This window comes from Dermacentor andersoni, chromosome 9, assembly GCF_023375885.2.
Source record: "Dermacentor andersoni chromosome 9, qqDerAnde1_hic_scaffold, whole genome shotgun sequence".
Classification (NCBI taxonomy): Eukaryota; Metazoa; Arthropoda; class Arachnida; order Ixodida; family Ixodidae; genus Dermacentor; species Dermacentor andersoni.
In genome coordinates, this window is record NC_092822.1 from 21,842,302 (window position 1) to 21,861,071 (window position 18,770).

At 48.3% G+C, this 18,770-nt stretch overlaps 2 protein-coding genes across 2 annotated transcripts; one reads left to right on the top strand and one right to left on the bottom strand.

The window, feature by feature from the left end:
- The first annotated feature begins 7,145 nt into the window (after positions 1 to 7,145).
- Positions 7,146 to 10,462, top strand: LOC129383787 (uncharacterized). The gene is made up of 5 exons (XM_055068627.1): positions 7,146 to 7,566; positions 7,630 to 7,738; positions 7,952 to 8,069; positions 8,433 to 8,755; positions 9,151 to 10,462. Exons 1-5 carry the CDS (start codon positions 7,301 to 7,303, stop codon positions 9,397 to 9,399), a joined length of 1,065 nt encoding a protein of 354 aa, XP_054924602.1. The 5' UTR covers positions 7,146 to 7,300; the 3' UTR covers positions 9,400 to 10,462.
- Positions 10,458 to 13,405, bottom strand: LOC129383786 (putative nuclease HARBI1). The gene is made up of 3 exons (XM_055068625.1): positions 12,629 to 13,405; positions 12,397 to 12,538; positions 10,458 to 11,883 (listed from the first exon to the last, which is right to left on the bottom strand). The coding sequence occupies exons 1-3, from the start codon at positions 13,172 to 13,174 to the stop codon at positions 11,384 to 11,386; spliced, it is 1,188 nt and encodes a 395-aa protein (XP_054924600.1). The 5' UTR covers positions 13,175 to 13,405; the 3' UTR covers positions 10,458 to 11,383.
- Between the last annotated feature and the right edge of the window lie 5,365 nt (positions 13,406 to 18,770).

An 18,770-nucleotide genomic window follows, 5' to 3' on the forward strand; every position in this document is an offset into this window, starting at 1 on the left:
TTTCCCCTTTTATACTGCTGCCTAGTTCCTTACAGTAGTTTAGCAGCACTCAGAACGCGTCCACAAATCGGAAAAATTGCACTAAAAAGCACATCATCACTTTGAAACACTACACAAAAGCAATAAGTTAAAAAAAATCCTGCCTCAGGAAGAAAAACATCAGTAACAAGCAATTTTGAGGCTGATTCCCACGTTAGGGGCTTCGACTTAAGCCATCGGCGTTACCGTTGAGACTCCCCTTTTTGTAACGCACCTCAAAGGAATATTGTTGCAAAGCGAGGCTCCAGCGCAGGAGGCGGCCATTTTTGGGAGAGATGGTCTGCAGCCATTGGAGAGGGCAGTGATCCGTTTCAATGATAAACCTCGAGCCAGCTAGGTAACATGACAATTTCTGAACGGCCCACACGATACACGCACACTCTTTCTCGGTGGCGCTATACGCCTGCTCACGACTCGTCAGCTTACGACTAGCATACAGGACGGGGTGTTCTACTTCTCCATTTTCCCGTTGGCACAGTACAACGCCCATGCCTCGCTCACTAGCATCACACTGAACAACGAACCCTTTTGTGTAGTCGGGCGATCGTAGCACAGGCTGGCTTGTTAGGGCGCTCTTTAGGGCGCTAAAAGCTCTTTCCTTTGTCTCATCCCAGACGACTGTTTGCGGCTCTGTCTTTCTTAGAGCATCCGTTAGGGGTGCCGCGATATCAGAGTACCTGGGGATGTACCTCTGATAGTAGCCGGCGACACCTAAGAACGACCGAATATCGGTCTTCGTGCGCGGTTGCGGGAAGTCTCGCACAGCGGCCACCTTTATTTCAGAGGGGCGGCGACGACCCCGACCAATCACGTGTCCGAGGTAGACAACCTCGGCCTGTGCTAACTGGCACTTGGGAGCCTTGACTGTCAAGCCCGCATCGCGCAGGCGGGTTAGCACTGCCCGCAAGTGCGCCATATGTTCAGGCCAGGATGCGGAGAATATCGCTACGTCGTCTAGATACGGTAAAGCGAATTCTTGCTGTCCCCGCAACACTTTATCCATGAGGCTTGAAAAGCAGTATGGCGCGTTCTTCAAACCAAAACTCAAAACTTTAGGACGGAATGTCCCCATTGGTGAAATGAACGCCGCATACCTACTAGCCTCTTCTGTAAGTGGAACCTGCCAATAACCCCTGACAAGATCTAGGGTGGAAATAAACTGAGCGCTACTCACTCTCTCAAGGCGCTCCTCGATGTTAGGGATCGGATAAATTTGATCCTTAGTGATGGAATTAAGCCTGCGGTAGTCGACGCAAGGACGAGGTTCCTTGCCCGGTACCTCAACTAAAATCAAAGGGGAGGTATAATCACTCTCACCCGCTTCAATAACACCGAGCTGTAGCATTTTCTTTACCTCAGCCTCCATAATATCGCTCTGGCGGGGTGACACCCGGTACGCCTTGGATCGTACTGGCTCTGGGGAGGTAAGTTCTATGTCATGAGTAAGGACAGAAGTCCTACCAGGCCTCTCAGAGAACAGACCTTGAAACTCTTGTAAGAGCTGGTGTAGTTCGGTTTTCTGCTCAGGCGACAGCGATGCTTTACTTATTAAGTCACTAATGACTTGATCGGTGTCTTTCCTGTTCGTCACTGAGCCTAGTCCCGGAAGCTCGATCGGAAGCTCTTCTAACTTTCCCGCATTGGGAATTTCCTCTCCAGTATCTGGTGCCCTTAACGCTACAGGCTCAATTTTATCCCGTTCGGGCGTGCTCCGAATACCAGCTTGCTGCGCCTCTGACCCTTTCTCATCGTTCAACAACGTCGGTCCCGCATCTACCGCCTTTGCAGCGAGCTCCCGAACCTTCGATCTGGTTAAGGCCTGAACGCTAGCCTCACCAAACAAAAGCCCCTTCTCGCGCAGGAGGTGATCGGACCTGTTCGAAAATAGGTACGGGTACTGGGGGGGCAGCATAGATGACACTGCGGCCTCCGTCTCAAGTGCTCCGAAAGGTCCTTCAATAAGCACTTTTGCTACCGGCAGACACACGCTATGAGCTTCCACTGCTTGCTTGATCCATGCGCACTCGCCCGTGAACATTTCGGGTTCTACGTAAGAGGGGTGAACTGCATCCATTGTAGCTGCGGAATCGCGAAGCACTCGGCACTCTTTCCCGTTCACGAGGAGGTCTCGCATGTAAGGCTCGAGAAGCTTCATGTTCTCGTCAGTGCTGCATATAGACAAAAACACGACTTGTGTTTTTGTTTCTGGACACTGCGCCGAAAAGTGACCCGGCTTCTGGCACGTATAACAAACGCGCGCTTGCCTCGTCTCGAACCGCTTTCTGCGTTCGGCTTCGGTTGCCGCCGTCTCCTTACGTTCGGTCGGACTGCTTTCACTCGCATCCGCACTACGTGTATCCCCCTTTGCTCTCATGGGTGTGAACTTCGGCCTCTCCAACTTGGAGCCAAATTCACCCTTTTGACCGTCCTTAGCTCCGCGAGCCCGACGCGTCACAAACTCCTCGGCTAACTCAGCGGCTCTAGCCACCGTACTAACGTCTGGCCTATCCAAGACCCAGTACCGCACGTTCTCAGGTAACCGACTATAAAACTGTTCTAGCCCGAAACACTGCAGAACTTTCTCGTGGTCACCAAACGCTTTCTCTTCTTTGAGCCACTCCTGCATGTTTGACATAAGCCTATACGCAAACTCTGTATATGACTCACTTCTGCCTTTCTCATTTTCCCGAAACTTCCGACGGAACGCCTCCGCTGACAGCCGGTACTTTTTTAGCAGACTCGATTTCACTTTGTCGAAATCCTCTGCCTCCTCTCTCTCCAAGCGAGCGACTACGTCGGCCGCCTCGCCGGGTAGCAAAGTGAGCAAGCGCTGTGGCCACGTTTCCCGAGAGAACCCCTGCTTCTCGCACGTTCGCTCAAAGTTAACCAGGAACAAACCAATGTCCTCTCCAAGCTTAAACGGCCGCATCAGGTCAGTCATTTTGAACAATACTCGTTCTCCTGCACCGTGTGCCTGACTTCCATTACGAGCGCGTTCCATCTCTAACTCGAGACGCTTCATTTCCAAAGCGTGTTGACGGTCGCGCTCTCTTTCTTTCTCTTGTTGCTCTCGTTCTATCTGTTCTTTACGTTCGCGCTCATCTTTCTCTTTCTGTTCTTTAAGTTCACGCTCCTGTTTCTCTTTTTGCTCTTTAAGTTCGCGCTCCTGTCTTTTTGCCGTCTCCCTCTCCTCAATGGTCTCAAGGCATTCCGACAGCTCGTCATCCTCAGCTTCTAACTCAAGAATAGCCCTTAGCAGTTCTGGTTTTCTGAGTTTGTCTGAGACATCCAGACCCAACTCTCTCGCAAGCTCCAGCAATTTCGGTTTGCGCAACGACTTCAAATCCATGGCTGCTCTGAATGCTGCTTTCTCTACTGCCTACTATTGTCTTGCCGCAAACTAACCCGGTAGCAACGACAACCACAATTACCAGCTCTGTTTCTAACACTAACAAAAGCCTGGCAAAACTCAGAAGAAAGTCCCGCACTCACCAAACCTCGCAGCCAAGACTTCAGCGCAGTCGTTCCGCTGCAGGCAACCAGTCATCACACAGGGCTCGTTGCGCTGCTCCCGGATGGTCGTTGAGCTGCTCAGCATACAGTCAACCGCATCTCTTCGCTGCTGGCCTCCGTTGTCGCGATCTCACCGCTGGCAACCAGATGTTGTAATCGTACCGCTGGCACGATTTGTTGGGGTCTCGGTGCCGACGCCCGTTATTGCCAATGGGTCGCAAGCCCCAAGGGTAGCGTTGGCCTGGCGGCCTGGGGCACTGGAAGCATCCGAAGGTCCCGGCAAAGCATGAGAAGACTGGTAACAGAACAACTTGTTTATTCTAACATAGCAAAAGAGCGGCCGGTCAGTTCGACCGAAGTGGAGAGACGGGAGAGCACGTAACTCAACAGTACAAATCGGAGCCTCTCCCCTGGCGTCCGGGGGCAGCTGCTCTTATACTCTCGGCGTCGCGGTCCAAAAGGGAAGGAGGGAAGGTCACGGGATGAAGGTCACGGGACGGCGCAGCAGGGGCCCACGACGGCGCGAGCGGTTGAGCCGAGAGACCTCCAGGCCCCTCATTCGGGGAACTCCGCTCCCCGGCTGCCGCGCTTTGACAAGCGAGGGCACACACACACACACGCACACACGAAGACACGTGGCACAGAAACACGCCTGGACACGCTTGGCGGGTAGGCGTTGCGGCGTCGTCGGACGGGCCAAAATGTCCGCCGCTTTGAACAAAGCCCCGGCGTCCGTTGCATCCGCGCCGGCATTACCGCGCGTTGTAGGCGAAACGTAACAACGCCATAAGTAAACAACTTGGCCCCGATTAATTTTCCCCGAAAAATTGAAAAAAACGGTAAGCCAGCCCATGAAAATATCCTTTCTCCGACGAAAAATAAAGTGTCTCGGAAGGGCTCGTTCTCCGCATATATCAGTCCCCTGGATTGCGCAGACGCCGTTTAACGCGATAAATAAACAACTACGTGCCGATTAATTTTCCCCGAAAAATTGAAAAAACGGTAAGCCCATAGCCCATGAAAATATCCTTTCTCCGACGAAAAATAAAGTGTCTCGGAAGGGCTCGTTCTCCGCATATATCAGTCCCCGGGCTTGCACAGACGCCGTTTAACGCGATAAATAAACAACTAGGCGCCGATTAATTTTTTGCTCGAGAAACGGAAAGAATGGTAGGCCTATAGCCCATGAAAATATCATTTTTCCGACGAAAAATAAAGTGTCTCGGAAGGGCTCGTTCCCCGCATATATCAGTCCCCGGGCTTGCGCAGACGCCGTTTAACGCGATTAATAAACTAGGCGCCGATTAACTTTCCTCGAAAAATTGAAAAAATGGTCAGCCTATAGCCTATGAAAATATCATTTTTCCGACGAAAAATAATGCGTCCCACGAGTGCTATTTTGGACATTGTCAAATTCGGCCATATTAATTAAGGGAAAATGAGACATCCACCCGTTCGTAGCAATTGCTACAAAGGAAACCCATACGGGTTCCTCGAAAGAAAAGTCCCGCGAAGAAAAATTCCTCCTGGTCCGAGACTCGAACCCGCGACCACTGCTTTCCGGGGCAGCCGCTCTACCATCTGAGCTAACCAGGTGGCTAGTAGATGGCAGGGCAAACTCGAATTTTTCAACAACTCGAAGCAAAGGCAAGACTACGTAATAGTTCTGTGGAAGCCTTATGATTGAATTGGCCATCTTGTGAGCTCTCATTGGCCCAAAATGCCAATATGGCGGAATTTGACGATGTTTAGAATAGATCCTCAGAATGGCACCTACCATCGCTTGTTCTCGTGGTTGATTGGAGATGAGCTCAAATGCTGTGAGGCTTGCCCTATAACAATGCTTGGACTGTAGACCCATGCGCAACCCGTGATTCCAACGGTGCTTGAATGACTGCAGCGTCAACTTACCCTTTCGTAAGCATGAAACTTTGTTGAAACAGAGTACTAGTGGGTAGGAGAACCATTTATTGCTCAAGAAGGAATCCACAGCAAAGAATTGCCTATTCTAAAGAATGTATGTCTTAAATGCCTTGTATACATAGTCTTACGTGATCCAATGAAATCATGTATGAGAACACCTAGATTCCCACGAATATGACCATCCAGGGTTATGGTATGAGTCACGTGGGTTGTGTTTAATAAACGTGCGTGCAATGGGCGAAATAGGCCGAGCACCATTTTCTTTATCCTCGTCACGTGTTCATTTAAAGCGTCATTTTCATATGCAACTGAAATCCGATCCATGTGTGCGCAGCTCGCATGTTTATTGACTGGAACCGCCTACCAGTTCATATTGTATCATACTAACGATAAGGTCCTTTTTTTCGTGAGACCTATGCTAACATTGCATGACTAGTGCAATTGTTTTTCTTTCCTTTTTTGAATATTGTATACAACAAGAAACTCTTGAATTTTATATCCTTTTTCTCTTTCACTGCGTTGTTGTTGTTTACTAAGTGTACTAAATTAACTGCCGCTACTGCGTGTAATGCATTTGGCACTGAGGGTACGACAAATAAGATCAGATAATAAAAATGCGGCGCTTGCGAGTGTTTTATTTTCGTGTGTACGTGAGGTGCATGCGCGTATGTGTGCAGGCAAGTCCCACAATGGTGAAATTTTCGGCGCGCCGCTTGAGCTGTCTCATCAGCAAAAACAGATGATAATAATAGTGATAAAGTATTAAAAAAAGACAATGAGGCTCGCAAAGACGAATGCAACAGTGCCCGTGGCTTTCTCCTTTTCCTTCGTGGCACAAATAATACAGTGTGTGCTGCAATGCGAGGTACTCGATATGCCAGCTCCCGTTGCCGCCTTTCTACAAACTGGGGTGCGATTTTGTAGAAATGACTTTTTTCATGCCAATGCCTTCTCGCGTGACGTCACCGATTTTGGAAATTGTGTGTACGTAGGCACGACGTTTTCTTGGATCGTCCAATCAGAAGCTCCCTTCATTGGCCGGATGTTTCTTTCGTATTCTCTTCTCTTTTTCCGGGACTGTATAGCAAATTTGTTTTGTAAAACGGCACTTAATAAAAGCGGACTTCCATGCTGCGTAAAGCAAATTCATTTTGTTACAGTACAACGCAAAAGCTGCCGCAGTCCAAAGAAATGCAAACGCAAGTGCTCTATTTTTGAAGTCGTAGCCACATAGTAGTCGGATGTGCATCCAATCCATGCCGTTGAGCGCAAGCAAAATGGCAGCCTTTGTTTACCTGTGAACAGCTGACAGCCCCTAGCGTGTCTGTCTGAACAGCTGACAGCCCCTTGTGTGCCCGTAATTGCGGCCCCGCCCCCGTCAGATACTGATTGAGGTGAGTAATTATTGCTCGTGTAGTGCTTGCATTGTCGTGTGGTTTTCGCTGCATGTCTGACGTGTGATAATTTCTTCTTTAGGAAGAGCCAAGAAGAATTATCCGTAGCCCCCGAGGTGAAACTTTGCAACATAGTGGATCGAGAACTGTCAAGGCATTTTCCATAGGGCACCGCCATGACATAACGATAGCTTCCTTAAAGTTATCGCTGCATCGGTAATACTTCCTGCACTGATACGCTCCGAGAAAGAAGCTGCTACAACATTAAATGTGAGTAGTGACTTCACCTTTTTTTACATTAGTGGTATAAAAAGGCAGAAATAAGTCGTAGTGAGCACTTTATGCAGGCGCTTAGCTTAGACAGAATGTTTGCCTCTAAATTTCTTACTGTGCTGCGGGCCGGCTGAAATTCCCAATTTGACAAAGAGAAAATGGCAGCAAAAGGGCCGCGGGTGTCCAAAGAGCAGGCGGCTATTCTCGTGCAGTTCATCGAGCAGCACCCATACCTGGCGAGAGCTTCTACAGAGTTCTCGCCACGTATGACTGCTGCTCGAAAAAACGAACTGTGGGAGGAGGTGGCGGCGGTGCTTAACGCACAGGGGCCAGCCGTAAAGGCCACCAGCCGTTGGCGGAACCATTGGGCCAAGATGGCCCATAAAGCGAAAAAAGAAGCGGCCAGGGCCGCGAGCGAGAAGAGGTGAGCTTCTAATGATGCTGACAGTAACGTAGTTCCACGTTGTCGTTGTTGCCGTGTTTGCAGGGCTACTGGAGGTGGCAAAGTGGGTGGCGTGGACGGCCGCGTCCTCGACGTCCTTATGAGGACAGGAGGGGTCCTTGTTTCCCCCCCTGAGTACTTCCCCGATAGCGAGGTGCGTACATTGGATTTAAAAAAGTGTTGTTTGTGTGACCTGCTGTGACCTCACAAATTTTCAGCATTACATTGGAACACAATATTGCAAAATTTTTAAGCCCTTTTTTTTGTGCAAGTGACAATATAGGTTATGTACTCTGAGCAGCAACTTGTGTACATGATGCGCATTGCACACACTGCTCGCCATGTCTGAACACTACTCTGATTGCAGGACGAGGCAAGTTCAGAGGAAGCTGCAGGGCCCAGCGGTTCCCGCAGAAATCTACCAGCGACAACTGCTTTCGTGGTGTCGGGCCCTGCAGCTGTTGCTGGGCCAAGTGGCCTTACACGTAAGGCAGTGACCTAGCTTTTGTAGTAGCATTGTTGTTTGCAGTTGCTGTATGATCTTGCTATGAAGTAAAGTACGTCACTCTGCTGTTATTACCTTTGTGTCCAACATCCAGCTCTCATTCATGAAGGAGAAATGCAAGACTACAAATGACTTGATGTTGTAATAGAGATTCCTTGTGCTTCTTATGGGTTACTGCTACCAGCAACTTTCTGTGGCATCTTTTGCTCTAACTACCTGTTTTGTGTATCATTATTGTAGCTATGCAGCTATAATGACATTTCAAAGTGACTGGTTAGGACAATCAATCTGTGTAGGTCGGATAACAGTGAATGAGCAGTCTTTGCTTTTGCCTTGCATGAAGAGCCACCGGCTACGCCCCAGGTTCTGCGGCCTACCACCCAGGTGCCGCGGCCTACCACCCAGGTGCCGCAGCCAACCCCGCAGGTGCCGCAGCCAACCCCGCAGGTGCCGCAGCCAACCCCGCAGGTGCCACAGCCTACCCCCCAGGTGCCGCAGCCTACCCCTCGAGAGCCACGGGCACCCCGTAGACAGCCCAGGCAGCAGGAACTTGATGGTGCTGTGATGACGGCTACTGCCGCATACGTTCGCCAGAGCCAGTTGGAGGAAGCCAGAGTTCAAGAGGACACTCGCTTCCGCCAACAACTGCTGGAACAAAACCGGCAGGTATGTGCAAGGCCACAGATGTATATTTTTCTGCGTATGAAATTGATGAGCATATGACCTCTCTAAAAATTATATTAATCAGTGAACAAGCATAATGTATACGTGTAGTCCTGTGGTGATATCTTGTACACATTCGCGTGATATAACATGTGTAAATATCTACGCAATTATGTGGCAAAAAGAAAAAAGTGGCGTTGAATTCAAGGAAGCAGGTATAGCAATGTAACACTTCTTAATGGAATGCGACGGCACAAGTTTGATGGGCCAGAAAGATATTTCCAGTGTTTGAATATACAATGACAAGACAATAGCCTGCAAATGGGGATGAATGCAACACACAAAGGCCCTGTTACTGAGCTTCTGTAATTAAACTAATTACACATCTTTGCTAACAGCACCACGAGGCCCACCTGCAGAGCCTGCGGCAGCACCACGAGGCCCACATAGAGAGCCTGCGGCACCTCGGGGAGGAGGTGGCGGCAATGCGGGAAGTGGAGTCTCAGCGCCTCGAAGTGCAGCGGCAACGCCTCGAAGTGGCGCGTCGGTCGCACGAGACCAACGAGCGCCTGCTTCAGCTGCTGCTGGCTGCACTGGGGCATGGTGGCAGCCAAGCCCCTCCCCCCTCTCAGGCCCCACATAATTAAAGGTAGCATAGGCAAGGAATTTGTAACTTATCTTAAAATTTGCTGATGTATTAATGATATGAAGGGCAAATATTGCTAGTTTGCAAATAAATAATTGCTGAAGTCACCCTTTAATGCAACCATAAGTAGCATAGCCGTTGCAGCATGAATTTTTTCTTCAAGGTTTACTTCAGCCATAAGAGCGTGCACACCATCAGGCTCACCTGCAAAAGTGCCTGTAGGCCTGGTGTGTGTGGGCATTCCGACTGTGGCACTGCAATTTTGAGGTGCCTAGTTATTGTCATGTCAATTTAAGCACGACGCCACACTGCAAGTGTTCTACAATTTAATCCTTGTCATCGAATGGTGAAATTTTCAGGCCTTACTATAATGTCGAAAGCAACCTGTCAATATACACAGCAAAAAAGAAAAAAGTTATGAAAATTCCTTGCCTATGCTCCTTCTTTTCATTTGTAATGTTTATTTTTTGTTTGTTGCATATGCATATTTGTTTGTGTCACTACGTACTGAGCTGGAATGTCTCTTTTCTTGCACATCTGTCTCATTATCAAACAATTTGTTGTCATTCAGTAATCTTTCAGGTTGTGATACATTGTATTTTAGCCCTTGTGGTGCAATTTGTGTGTAATATTTATGCAGTTTGTCTTACTGAATATCATAATATGGTGCTATGGCTCTTTCACTTTGAGCACCACAACAGCATGTTCCTTTCACATGTAGTGATGTACCTATACATTTCGCTGTGATAAATATTCGGTTGGCATGTGATTTAAGCACCTGCTCATTTCTGTTGCTGGTGCAGTTTAAGCCAGTTGTTATTACTGTGTACTTGTGCAGTGTACAACAGTTTTCTTAAACGATGCATGCCGTTACCTGTGATATATTATGATGCAAGAACAATGTGATCCGATATTTATTCCAACATGTCTGTGATATGTTGCATAATGTCTCTACTACTGAGTACTCATGATTCTCACACTTCTTCAATGTAGAGACTGTCGCATGTGATGTGTACATAAACAAGTGTATGTTGAAGGCTGAAATACAGAAAGGTGCAGTTTTCCTCTAGTGCTTTTATTTACACATCGCAACCACATTTCTAGTGCTAGCTTGCACTGTACAAATATTACTGTTTAACATTGCTGAGTTCTGCTATATACAAGTGAGGTCACTTTGTTGAAATCTGTCAACTGCTCGTGCGTGCACACACTTCGCGGGAGCCACAGCGTTTGACATGTCGGATGACCAGTTGGACGGCATTTTCGTCACTCGAAAGGAACTTTGCCGTTGTTGCGAGACAAAATGGTGGAGGACCTAGAAGCTGCGCGTGCAACAGCACGTTCCATGGAGCGGAAGGTGTGACGTGCACTGTACATCTTGGCTTCTGTGAGCTTCTCTGTGCTAGTAGAAAGTGAGGAGACAGGCGCTTATGTCCATCAATGCGTAAGGGGATACGAGTAAGAATCAGGCTACATGCATCTAGATGACGACAGCAGCAACAAGCAAATTGTGGCAGACACTTTGAATATGCACTTATTTTTAGCTTGCTTTCAATCTCATGTGTCACCTCTAACGATACTGTTTTACTTACTATAAGTGCAGGCTTTACATAACCCTTCACTACACAACTTTTATGTACCCACCGTGGTTGCTCAGTGGCTATGGTGTTAGGCTGCTGAGCACGAGGGATTGAATCCCGGCCGCATTTCGAAAACACCCGTGTACTTAGATTTAGGTGCACGTCAAAGAACCCCAGGTGGTCGAAATTTCCGGAGCCCTCCACTACGGCGTGCCTCATAATCGGAAAGTGGTTTTGGCACGTAAAACCCCATAATTTAATTTTTTTAACAACTTTTACATTTCTCAACAAATCATGAATGCTTTGCATTACGCAGACATCAACTACAACTTAGCACGGGAAATGTATCTGCAATTTCACAGCATGAAATGCACAATGCAATTACTTAAAACTGTGTGCATGCACCTAACGATGCTGACGCTGCTGTTGACGTCGCAGCTGCCGCCGCACGCTCCTCAAATAACGCATGTGCTGCGCACGGGTTGTGCCAAACATGCCAATGACATTGTCGCGAACAGCCCGCCCTCTCAAGTAGTGCATTCTAGAGCCCGTGTTACGGGGCAGACTGTGTGGCGTGGGGTCGCCGTTATTGTCAAGCTCACTACTACTACTGCTGCTGCTGCTGTCGTCATCACTGTCATCGCCTGACTCGTCGCCTTCAGAAAGGCGAAGGTTGTGCAACACAGCACATGCCGCGACAATGTTGGCTGCACGTTCCGGCTCGTAGAGGAGGGTGCGATATCGCTGAAGACAGCGGAAACGGCTCTTTAAGAGCCCAATGCACCTCTCCACTACGGAACGCATGGCGGCATGTGCTGTGTTGTACTGCCCCTCGGCTGTGTGCACTGGAGGATGGCCAGGAACCGGGGTCAGGAGCCACGGCTCCAAGGGGTAGCCACTGTCACCTGCACAAAGATGGAAATAGTACATTGAGTACTCCGCTGACGAGAGGCAAGTTGTCAACTGAGGAAAGCTACAGCATCATTCAACAAAGGTAGACTTCAGGGTTGCAAGTCCCAAGTAAAAGCATGAGTTGAGCATGTCCATACCCGTCACAAACTCTTAACCAATTTACAAGTGTACGCGGTGCCTGCCACAAACAAGAAATCAACACTTGTTGGTGCTATCAATGACAATAGTAGCAGTAATGTGTGTTCATTTCTTCTGCTTCTGGCAGTCACTGGGTGCAGAAAGCACTAATACGTGTTGCTTTCGTCAGCTCCTCGCAGACACATAATGTGCTTGTAACTTAACACTTCGAACATTGCCAATGGTGGCAGTCAATGTCTTAATTTTCTTTTTTTACTCCGGAATTACTGATGTTCTTGTGGTTTGGTTAAAACTTTGGGTTGGAGCGGACACGGCGTTCTGCGCTGCTGAAGCGTGACTGCGCCAAAAAAAAAATGTTTTTTTCTCACCGAGGAGGTATTCCCCGGCATTCACGATGCGCCCCGCTTGGAACCGCCGGCGCAACCATGTCGTCCGCCAGACAAAAGCGTCGTGGTCCGACCCCGGTCGCATAGGGTCCAAGGCCAAGATTTTCATGTCCGCGTCGCAGATCTGAGGTAAAACGTAAACCAGAGAAAGTGCCCGTTGGCAAGAGCAACGTAACTTTCAAAAAGGATCGCAGAAAACGTGAGTTTTACTTACGAACATGCAGTTGAGGGCGTAGTATCCCTTGCGGCACATGAACACAGCCTTGCGCTCACCCTTGGGTGCGATAATGGCTATGAGGCTGCCGTCTACGCATCCGATGACGCCGGGGATAACGCCGCGCCGAAGGAAACCCTCCTTCACGGCTGCCTTTTCCTCAGCTGTCTTTGGAAAATGGACCCACTTGTTGCGGGCCCCTGCGTTCACGACAGCCTCTGCCACACGTCGCACGCACTCGCTCACCGTCGACTGCGACACACGGATCGTCTCCTCGCTCCCAACGGACGCTTGGAAGCTCCCGGTAGCAAAGAAGCGCAGCGCACACAACACTTTCCGCTCCACCGACAGTCCCGTCGCTCGCTCAGCTTCTAGTTCCCCCGCCAGTTCCTCGCACAACAACCGCACCGTTCCCTTCGAGAGGCGAAAACGCCGTCGAAAATGGTCATCCGGCATGTCAAATGCGTCGTCTGGCTCTCCCTGTTCACGTCGGCGACGGCGAAGAGCCACGGCCATAGCGATCAGAGGGGCGGCCATTTTTTTCATGCCTTCGGAAACGACCCTGCCTCAGGCCGTTCCAAAAATCCGTGCCTTTTGCTCCGCATAATGAGTGCCTCAACGTCACGATGACGATTACAGTTTTTGCGGGTTCCTGACGTCGCGTGATTGACAGACAAAATGGGCGCGGCCCGGTCATTTTCGACCAATGGCTGCTCAGTGATGGCGGCAAAAGGCATGGAAAAAGTAATAGAATTGCTACAAAATCGCACCCCTGTACTTCATTTTCTCGTTACCCTACGTCATCATTCGGAGCGCTAGCTCCGCAGCGCACGACGTGCTCTACAGAGAGAGAGAGAGAGAGAGAGAGAGAGAGGAAACGAATAAAAAGAAAGAAAGAAAGAAAGAAAGGGTTGGAGGAGGGCGTTGCTTGTTGGCTGGTCAATCACACTGCCGATGGCACGAGCCGTTCGCCTTCCCAATCGGCTGTTCAACCCCGCCTGGCGTTCGACGCGGGGCTGCTTCGACGGCGGACGCGCATCGCATGCCGCATTCCTCGCCGCGCGCGCTCGGGTCGCGTCGAACCGCGCGCCGCTTATCGCGCTATGAATAGCAGCCCCGCAGTGCGCTGCTGTGTTAGGTTCAGCAACCGTTGCGCCAGCATCCGACCAATGGCGCACTCGCGGCAGTCACGTGGGGGGTACGAGGCGCGAGATGCCCTGCTCCCGGGGTCAAGTACGTGTAATTAGCGACGATCCGCCGGGTGCGGATTACCGGCGGAGATTGCAACACGTGCGGTTTGGGCCTGCGGTGAGCAAATAGTTCTCCGTACAAGCGGCACACGCGCGTCCGTTGGAAGAGCACAGAGTTAGCGTCTGATTACGGGGACACTGAGTACCGATGCCATGATGACTTTGGACGTGGTAAAGAATTCTTTCAGAGCCCCCTGGCGGGCGCAGCTTCGTTGAGCAGCGCATGCCTCCCGAGGAAGAGTAAGGTTAGCGTTTGATTACGGGGACTTCTGAGTGCCAGTATTAGATCACTCTAGACTTGGCAAAGTATTATATGAAAAGCACGTGGTGAGAGCGCAAGTTCAGTGAACAGCGCATACTCCTGTGAAGAGCAGCGCGGTTGATTACAAGGACCAAGTGTCAACGTTACATCAGTTTAGACAGACAAAAGCATATATTTATATCTATTTTGGAGTAAGACGTTGATGAAGAAAAAGTGAAAGACACGTCCATTTTGTGATTTGCGTGTCGCCACTTGTTTTTCGTTTTTGCGCCTTTACCGAGCTTTGCAAGTGTGGCCGGTAAGCTATTTGCAGAAGCGTTATTTGCTAATACAATTTAAGTTACTATTCCCCAATAGTGTTCGTTTAGCTCTCCGGAGTACATCCCTCTCTCTCTTCCCATTCTACCTTCCCCCAGCGTAGGGTAGCCAACGGGACTCTTGACTGGTTAGCATCCCTGCCTTCCTTATATCCCTCTCTCTCTCCTGAGTATGTGAACGCGGTAGTGGTTTGATTTAAACGCATGTCCCTTCTCCTTTCTTGCCTATAGTCATGTCTTTCTGGCCTTCACATTCGCGTTAGTTGACCTTTATATACGTACACAACAGAAACCAACTATCCGAAAAATGAAGTTACAAATTCGCCTATACATCACCGGGTGTTAAGTTATAGAAAAGGCGATGGGGGGGGAGTCAGCGTGATCATGGCAGCTTCGCTCGCGTTTGCATCGACCACATGGTATACGTAGCGCATGGAGTTTCGTGCAATATCACATAGGGGGCGCCACCGTCTACGCGAGTTCTTCAAGTGGACATTTTGCCACCATGACAATGCCGGGATGTGGGCGCAATTCGCCTTGTTCTTTGATCGTGGCTTGGCTTAAAACATGGTCACGGCTCCGCTAATGTGGCTTTCTTAAAATAAACTCTTCGTAGAAAGACTTTGGTTTTTGTGTTATGTATCCTGCAATGATGTTTACTTACGTATAGTATACAAGTAAGAGAAGAAGATGAAGACTCGCGCACGTTGAGCTCATACTTTCTCGTATTTCCTGCAAATTTAGGGGCCCTTCGGTACTGTTTGCATAATACATAGATGTACACCACAGAACGAGAGCTTATGTTTGGTTATCTGAGAGACAAAAGGCGAACTTTCGTCGACGATTACCTCAACAACGAATGGCGTTTTTAAAATCATGCAAAGAGATGTTGCCTCCCCTTAGGCGTCCTCCTCCAATACTGTCTTTGCAACGTTCGTATTAGGACCAGCAACTAAAAATTAATTAGCTAATCTTTGTCAACTACGTGACCACCATGTTCAAAGAATGAGTGGCGAAGAAAACATCATTACATCGGTTAAATACTATTTAAAAAAGATCATACATTGTATGGTGTTGTTGAGCACGGAGGTCGCGCATTCATCTATATTGACGTCGACAGGCATAGGTAACAATATTCCAATTTCCAAAAGCTCAGCCAAATTGTATCCAATTTCGGAGCCATTACCGAAAAAGAATTAGCAACAACATTTGAACGTTTAGTGAGCTTCTACGCTATAAGCTAAAAATTGTCTACCGCGATATTGAGACTTCAGGGACATCAATGAAGGCTCCATAAGGCGCTAGAAGGTACTGACTCATCTATCCTTTTGTTTTCTGCGTCCTCGTTCAATTTGCTCAGCCCCTTTTCCAAACCTACGAATCGCACACAGCAAACTTTGATATAACGAACACGGATGTTTCAAATATCAGATATAACGAAGGAACCTTCGCATCGCATATGACCTCATTAGAACGATATTCGACGGTTATGCGAAAATGTGCAAGATACAATCCGCAAGACGTTACTCTGGGATATGTGCGGTGGCGCTGCGGTCGACCTCAATGCGGACGAAGAAAAAAAAATGTGCCACACATTTTACTAAAGTGAGTTCTTTCTAAAAGACGAGAGCAATACTCACGCGAAGTTTTCAATAAGGTAAATGTCCAATATTGTTCCTAGCTGCGAATACCATCGAGAAATGGAATGGTACTGTATTTGTTCGCTCTTTAGACCTACACTATCACCATGTCTCATTTGGTTACAACTGTAAATTGTCTAATGATATACAAGCCGTACAAAGCAATACTATACAATAGTGTAGTGAAGAGTTCGACGAAAGTTCGTCTGGTCAGGTAACATGATGATGAAGAAATTGCGGCCACTGACCAAGTCAAGGTGAAAAAACACACAGAGACGTTTCGGGACCAAGGAACCCGTACGGGTCCCGAAACGTCTGTGTGTGTTTTTTCACCTTGACTTGGTCAGTGGCCGCAATTTCTTCATCACTATACAATAGTGTTGCAAACTATATGCTACGCAATAATAATACTACAACAATATAGTAAAGTACAGGTTAAACCCCATAAAGCCGGCCTCTGTGGCTCAATGGGCTATGACGCTTTGTTGCAAGGCACGACGAAGTAGCTGGTTCGTTTACCAGCTGTGGCGGCTGCGTTTACATATATGGGGTGAAATGCAGAGTTCGGTGCGCGTTACGGAAACCCAAGATGGTCGAAGTTAATAGAGAGAGTTTCAGTTTAGGGGACGCAAGCGGCTTGCGTACGCAAGAACTAGGGGCGACGGTTCTGCGCATGCGCGGACCCCTACGCCTCGGTCTGCGCATGCGCAGTAGCGTCGCCCCTAGTTCTTGCGTACGCAAGCCGCTTGCGTCCCCTAAACTAAAACTCTCTAATGCAAGGACCCTCTAAGACTGCGTGTTGCTTCGGCACGTTGAACCTCGTAACATCTTTATGCACAATAAAAAAAATCCACCTACATTCCACCCTGTGAAACGGACGTACAACGAAGCTGTTGCCGACGTTAGGCAAACACAGCCGACGTTAGACGACGTTGCACAAGCACCGCCACCGCAAGCGACGTGCGCCACGGACGCAGGCAGGTGTGCGGAAGTGTAGCATAGGTCCTCATTCTTCTAGGTCCTCCGCCAAGAGCAAATGCAAAGTCGAACTAAATGCTTCAGAAAATTCAGCACGACGACTTACACACAAGCTGCAGACATGATAGCTTTGTTTCTTCATATATACTAGAAAACATATCTATTACGCGGAAATTGAAAGACAAAGCCCTTTTCCAGCTGATGTTTAAGCTCTTAGTGGCCGCGGCCGCTAGGTGGCAGTGCCGCTAGCACAGCATACATCCTCGTCCTTGTAGTCCCTCCGCCTAGCGCAAGTGCGTCATTGAACGAATTCGATTTCGCAATGTAAGATGCGTCTGAAAATTCTTGAATTACGACTTACACGCAACCTGCAGATATGATAGCACCGGATTGCAATTCGAATATACGAGAAAATATAATTCTGTTACGCGGGAACTCAAAAAGCCTTCCAGCTGCCGTTTGTTTTTGGGTAAGAACGCCACGAAAAATCCCAACCAACTAGAGGCCAACAGCTTCTTTGCAAAATAACGTGCTCGCGCTGGAGAAATTATGAATATTTGAGACTACAGATGTGACTTATTCTGCCAAGTTTCTGCAAGTGTATTGAAATAGTTCAAGAAATGTCCAATGTTCCCCACGCATGTAATGACGTAACTTTTACAGATGGTCGTACGTCTGAAACATGGTGGATCATGTAGAAGTGCTAGAAACGGCCTGTGGGGGCGAAAACGACACGTGTTTCGTTCCTTCTGCTGAATAAACAATCAAAATAGGCTTGGTGGAATATTTAGGATGTCCTTATGTGCGGCAGAAGCGAAACAGCATTGTCCCACCAGTGGACATCTATCCGAGTACCGCCTATATTCCTGATGCGGGCGCCATAACCAACAGTTACGCCCCCTACAACAGTCGTAGCCATAGCTATGCCATAGTCAAACATAGCTATAGCCAACAGAGCTTTCGACGCGTAACTTAATGGGCTCTTGCTTTATCCCAGTGTTTTGTAGCTGTCATCACGAGTGGTTAGAGTGACGACTTATCTGCATGTCACGTGGCTTTCGTATTTCCTTGACCGGCTGCAATCATTTTGGGAGGTCATGCCTATATGAAAGAAAAAAAAATTACTCTGATTGAGAGATAACGCTAGATGACTAACGGCACCGACATAAATATGCGACGATTAAGTTGTATTCGAAGTGTATACGTCACTCGTAATAAAGTACTTGATGATTCAACACTAATAAACTTATTGAAGTCTAATATTTGTACACTGTATTTTATCGCAACGACGTTCGGCCTCACGATTAGCAGTGGCGCTCTAGTCACCTCTACTACAAGCCTTTAAGGACCTTTAAGCCATTAAGGACACTCGTGGTCACGTGAACGTATCTAGACAGCTGAAAGAATTGGTGCAAAGGGAGGCAAAACGTTGACTGACTCAAACTTTCTGTATTTTTAAATAATTTAGCTTGGCGTATAAAATATTTAGATACGCCAGAAAAGCCAAGTGAACGAGGTTGGTGTCATTTACTACCAAGTCCGGAGTGAAAGCTCTCGCAGCTTCGTACCAGCAGTGGTGAAACCAGCGTTTATAGACACCTTTGAAATAGAGCGCTGATAGGCTGGACGCCTATCACAAATTAAGTGCTTTGGCTCTGTTAATGCAAATGTTAGGCTAATTAGGAGATAACAGCG